At 53.6% G+C, this 5,642-nt stretch overlaps 1 protein-coding gene across 1 annotated transcript; it reads left to right on the top strand.

Annotated features, from left to right (window-relative positions):
* The first annotated feature begins 2,029 nt into the window (after window positions 1–2,029).
* Window positions 2,030–5,243, top strand: Il13 (interleukin 13). Its single transcript, XM_005067910.4, has 4 exons — window positions 2,030–2,324; window positions 3,525–3,578; window positions 4,112–4,216; window positions 4,497–5,243. The coding sequence occupies exons 1-4, from the start codon at window positions 2,181–2,183 to the stop codon at window positions 4,593–4,595; spliced, it is 402 nt and encodes a 133-aa protein (XP_005067967.1). The 5' UTR covers window positions 2,030–2,180; the 3' UTR covers window positions 4,596–5,243.
* Window positions 5,244–5,642: the final 399 nt, after the last annotated feature.

Below are 5,642 nucleotides of genomic sequence, written 5' to 3'. Positions count from 1 at the left end.
GAAGGAAGGAAGGAAGGAAGGAAGGAAGGAAGGAAGGAAGGAAGGAAGGAAGGAAGGAAGGAGGAAGATGAGGCGAGGAGAGAGAGAGGAGAGAGAGAGAGAGAGAGAGAGAGAGAGAGAGAGAGAGAGAGAGAGAGAGAGAGAGAGAGAGAGAGAGAGAGAGAGAGAGAGAGAGAGAGGGAAAGAAAAAAGAAAAAGTGTCGGGTAGTGGTGGCACACGCCTCAGAGGCAGAAGGATTTCCAGGTCCGAGTCCCCCCACCCCCCCTGGTCTACACAGTGAGTTCCAGGACAGCCAGGGCTACACAGGGAAACCCTGCCTCGAAGGAAAAAGAGAAAAAGAAGTTGTCAGATCTCCCACTGCAGCGGGCCTGGGGGCGGTGGCCGCTCTCTTGGTGGCGGGTGCAGGTGCAGTTGCACGATGTTCCAGTGCGCCAGAGCACCGGAGACACTGGTCCATCCCGGCCGGTCCTGCCTCGCAGGGGGGTGGTGGCCTCTTCCCCGCGGGGCAGCTCTGGCCGCGCCTTCCCGGAGACCATGGAGGAGGCGGTGCGCACTTATCGACCCCATCTCCCGTTACATAAGGCGCGCCCCTATCTCCCCGGGCCATCGCCTCGCCAGCGCGCCTTCTCCCACGCGCAAGGGGCGCCTACCCGCTGCTCCCCGCACGCCTTCTGCTTGTCTTGAGGGGCAGGGGCACGTTGACTCATCCATACCCGAGGTGTTTCCCCGAGCCTTCCCCCACCGAGGAGACCTCCAAGGTCCTGTCCTCCAAATTGAGAAACTGAGGCCCCACAGGGGTCACTTGTCTAGACAAAGCACTCTTAAGTCCTGTGCGGCCGCCAGGCGTAGAGACATGTTTCCAGTTCCCAGGTCTGCAGACAGGCAGGGAAGCCTCCACTGTGGACACAGCTGTCCCAATGCGGGGAGAGCTGGCGGGGCTAGGTCGTGCAGGTGTGAGGGTACCGGAGTCACTTGAGGACGCTTGTGAGAAGCTTGAGTCTGGCTGAGGAGAAGAAGTAGGTCAGGGACAGTCTGAGAAAGAAGAGAGGGGCATGAAGGGGCCGCTGCTGGCCTAAGGGGGGAAGTGGGTGAGGGAGCATCTTGACATCACCACCCAATAAGCAAATGCTGTGGCCTCTGCAGAGGGTGGGTAGTTGAATATGAGGAAAGAGTAGGGAAAAGGCCATGTTATGGCACCCTTGCAGCTGAAGGCTGCCTGCAGGAGACAGGCCCAGGAGCTGCCTTTCTCTCATCCTGAACATTCTGGGAAATTTGAGGCCCTGAAGGGCCAACCCTGCTTCTGTGGGAGGCAGTGCGGTGGCCCAGGTCGGCCATATCAGCGCAGTCGAGCTCTCTGACTTGGGCTGGAGTTTGAGCAGCCAGCTACCTACCCAACCCCCACCTCCACCACCCCTAGCTATAGTGTCCTAGCAGAAAGGCCAGGACAGAAGGCCGCCCATCGGCAGAATTAGCATCAGAACGATGTTACCCATATAAGGTCAGGGGAATACCTGAGCTGGCCGCATCTCAGTAAACCTTTGTACTGCAGGAACTTCTCTAATCAATCCCTCCCACTTGTGAAGCTGAGTGGTGGGAGTGAATTTTCCTTACTCTTTGTCCTGTTTGAATTCTGTATCCTTTGATGATTTATGAAATATGTGCGTTGAAATTAAGAAGGGGGAAGAAAGAAAGAAAGAAAGAAAGAAAGAAGGAAGGAAGGAAGGAAGGAAGGAAGGAAGGAAGGAAGGAAGGAAGGCGACTTCCCTGGTTCTCACAGTAGACGGATACTGTCAGATACTTAGTGACCCAAATGGACTGGCTGCCCATGAGCTTGGAGCGGTCCTCGGACAGAATTACTACTAGCTTTGCGGATGCACACCTAGGAAATAAGCCACCACTATCTTGGAAACTCTGTCCCAGACCCTTCTCAATAAATCCACTAAATCAGACTCTTTCCTTTAGACGGCACTGGATTTTCCAAAAAAGCAAAAAAAAAAAAAAAATCAAGATGAGTAAAGATGTGGTTTTCAGATAATGCCCAACAAAGCAGCGACCAAAGGCGAGGCGTCACCACTTGGGCTTATAAAAGCTTCTGCAACAGGCTAAGGCCATAAGCCACTAGCTTAGGCCAGCATACGATTCTTCTGCTCCTTGGTTCTCTTCCTTCGCCCTGGGCTTCATGGCACTCTGGGTGACCGTAGTCCTGGCCGTCGCCTGCCTTGGTGGTCTTGCTGCCCCAGGCCCAGTACCAAGATCCATGTCTCCTCCTGTGGCCCTCAGGGAGCTTATTGAGGAGCTGAGCAACATCACACAAGACCAGAGGGTGAGTAACACCCCCCCTCCCAGGAGGATAGCACGATCAGGCTGGGTCTGGCCCTGTATGTATGACAGAAGCAGTCCCCAGTCCCCAGGCTCAAAAGGGAGGGAGAAGGGAAGCTAATTGTGGGGGGTGGGGGCAGTGTGGCCAGTGAGGGGTCTGCTAGAGGAAAGACCTTTACTCCTGGACATGTTTACTCCAAGAAAACCTGTGGAAGTGAGGTTTCTATGGGCACAGGGAAGGGTTGGGATGTGAGTAATCAAAGGCTGGTGAGCACAAGAGTGCCAGGTGACCCTTAAAACTCTGTGATGGCCAGGTCCTATCAGGGGTCTGCTGGGGGATGGCCACAATCTGGGAAAACAAGCTACTCAAGTTTTGGAATGCTGGTTACTGTGGTTTTCAGAAATGGCCACTGTTTAACCAAAGTGGAGGACTTTCTCAAAATGGCGGGGCCATGGCTAGCAAGTGAACCTTGGCAGAGTCACTAGGGGCCTGGCCCCACTCCCTACCAGCTCAGCACCCTTCCACAGAGGAAAACAGGGCAGGGCCAGCAGCTCCCTAGGCCATTTGGCATCTACCAACTGGATCCCACATGTCCCAGTCATGATGTCAGGCAGCTGGACAGATGGCCCTGCAGCCTTGACTCCCTCCCGACTGGCATATTGGCTCACGCTGTCTGACCATTGCTTATTGCTAAGCCTGGTGTTATGCCATGTTGTCCCTACTGATTCCTCCAGAGGAGGGCACAGTGGCTTCATTTTGTAAGGTTCAGGAAGGTTAATGTCAGAGTCTAGACTCAAGTCTTGCAAGAATCAGTTGTGGCTTCATGTGTGTGTGTTTCTCTAACATAGTCTCCCATTCAGAGAACAGACTAATACTACACATCGGGCATCTACTGCCTCAGGTCTGACTTGACCAAGTCAACAGCATCCCCACCCACCCCTGGGCCAAACCCCACTCTGGCCTTCTCTATAGGCCTCCATCCTCTTGCCCAGACTGTGCCAAGCTTCAGATAGGCATTTTCCTTGTTAATAGCTGCTCCATGTTCCTCTCTCCGCTCCGGGGCTCTAATTCCTGCCCCAGCCCCTCCTGTAGAGGAGACACTGGAGCTTAGGGTGTTGAGGGGTGCCGGTGGGCCTGGCCTGCTGGGCAGGCCCATGACTTCTGCTACCACTCTGCTCATGTCATGTCTCTTTGCTTCCGCAGGCTCCCCTGTGCAATGGCAGCATGGTATGGAGCGTGGATCTGACAAATGGCGGGGTAAGCAGCCTGGGCTTCAGGATGGGGTGGTGGCTGTAGGCCTTGGGCTCTCTCTGGGCCCTGCTCAGGCAGCTAGGGCTTTGCAAGTCACTCTCAGAGCTCGGTATGCCTGAAATATCAGAATTTCAGAGGCAGGAGGATTACCATGAGTTTGAGGCCAGTCTAGAGTAGTAAGTTCTCGGCTGTCCTGGGCTACAGAATGAGATCCTGTCTCACAGAAATGAACTGTAAAAGCAAACTCTAGCTCAGTGGTTCTCAGCCTTCCTGATGCTGCAACCCTTTAATAAAGTTCCTCATAAAATTATTTTCATTGTTACATCACAACTGTAATTTTGCTGTTATAAATCATAACGTAAGTATCTGATATGCAGGATATCTGATACATGACCCCAAAGGCATCACAACCCACAGGATGAAGACCACTGCTTGAGAAGCTACACACTCACTCCTTATAATCTAGGCTCCCCCTGCCACCCACAGCCATCTGGCTATTCCAACTTCCTTCCTGTGACCTGGGCCCTCTTCTCCCATAGTTCTGTGCAGCCCTGGATTCCCTGACCAACATCTCTAGTTGCAGACCCATCTACAAGACCCAGAGGATATTGAACGGGCTCTGCGTCCGAAGGGCATCAGCTGGGGTAAGGCTTGTTCCATCCCTACCCCACTACTGCTAGCCTGGCTGAATGCCTCATGTCTGTGTCCGCCCAAGAGCGGTAGGGACCCAGATTTAAGGAGTTACAGGTCCTGGACTCCCAACTTTAACCTGAGCCTCAGTTTCCACATTTGTGAAGCAGAGGTGAAAACAGACCCCACCGGGCAGGGACTTTTGAGAGCATTGCATGGAAAGCCCCTGGTGGGTGCTGGCTGTCCTTGATGTTGGCGTCCCTGTAACGGATGGGCCTCTCCACTGTTTTACAGGTTTCCAGTCTCCCAGATACCAAAGTTGAAGTGGTCCAGTTTATTGTAACACTGCTCAGCTACTCAAGGCAACTTTATCGCCACGGCAAATTCCCCTGAAGACAGAGAAGCAGAGACAGGCCCTGGTCATCTCGGATGTGGAGTCCTTTTTCTTTCTCACATCAGACATTTCTTGGGGAGGCAGGGAGGGGGGTTGGGAACGGATGAGATTGTCTTAGCCTGCACTGCCTGCCTAGTGCCAGGGGGCCCAGCCTGGCAACCTCCTCTGTCACCCATCCCTACGCCTGGGGCCCACTTCACACAGGCCAATTGAGGCAGAGAGCAGCTTGGGCACATCTCTTCTTGATCTTATTTATTATGGATTTATGTTATTTAAATGAGTCTGTCAGTATTAGGGCAGGGGAATGGTTTGTTGCCTATGCCCTGAGACTTGGGGACCCAGCCCTGATGCAGTGGGCTCTGGGGTCCCTGGCAATGATTACTGTATACACAATTCTGCTACCTCACTGGGGCCTCCAGGTCTCACCTCAGGCAGGGGACAGGAGGGAAGGCCAGAGCCACGCTCCTGTCTGCCAGCCAGCAGCAACCAGCCCTCAGCCATGAAGTAACTTATTGTTTTATCCTTATATTTAAAATATTAACTAGGTTAGCAAAGAATTAATAATATATGAAAGAATGGCCTGTTACACCTAAGGTGATATGTGGGGAATGGGGTGGGGGGTGTCACTGAACAAGTTTTTTCATTGACTATCAGACTAGAAACTGGAAATAAAGATGGTGACAGATAAGCCTGCCTGCTTTTGCCTTCTCTTTTGATCTCTGGGATGCTGGCCCGTGGGCTCCAAACTGAGGAGCTCGGTGTGAGGCAGGCTGCTCAAAGCAGGAGTGAAGGACAAGCCCTGGGCTGAGAGCAAACCCTCTGGGGGGGGGGGGGAGTTAGTAGAGGAGACTCTCTACTCTTGGTGAACAGAGCAGGCTTGGTCCAGGAAGCTGGGGCTCAAGAGGGATGTCTGGAACAGGCGGGGGAACCTCTTGGGTATCTCCTGATGACTGGCCAGCTGTGTCTGCACCGCCCACACGTCTCAGGTCTCCCTTGCCACAGTGGGAGGCACTAAGAGCCTCAGACAGGGTGGGGGCAGGAGGCTT

The sequence above is a fragment of the Mesocricetus auratus genome, unplaced genomic scaffold (genome assembly GCF_017639785.1).
Source record: "Mesocricetus auratus isolate SY011 unplaced genomic scaffold, BCM_Maur_2.0 Super-Scaffold_100007, whole genome shotgun sequence".
Classification (NCBI taxonomy): Eukaryota; Metazoa; Chordata; class Mammalia; order Rodentia; family Cricetidae; genus Mesocricetus; species Mesocricetus auratus.
Note: the sequence above shows the minus strand (reverse complement) of the source record. Positions and strands in the feature narration are given on the sequence as shown.

What these genes read in the sequence shown, in the direction of transcription:
- Il13 (XM_005067910.4), top strand. Translation starts at nt 2,181, where the DNA reads ATGGCACTCTGGGTGACCGTAGTCCTGGCCGTCGCCTGCCTTGGTGGT. An exon ending in TGGATCTGACAAATGGCGGG is followed by an intron (nt 3,579 to 4,111) that starts GTAAGCAGCCTG and finishes CTTCTCCCATAG; the next exon opens with TTCTGTGCAGCCCTGGATTC. An exon ending in TCCGAAGGGCATCAGCTGGG is followed by an intron (nt 4,217 to 4,496) that starts GTAAGGCTTGTT and finishes ACTGTTTTACAG; the next exon opens with GTTTCCAGTCTCCCAGATAC.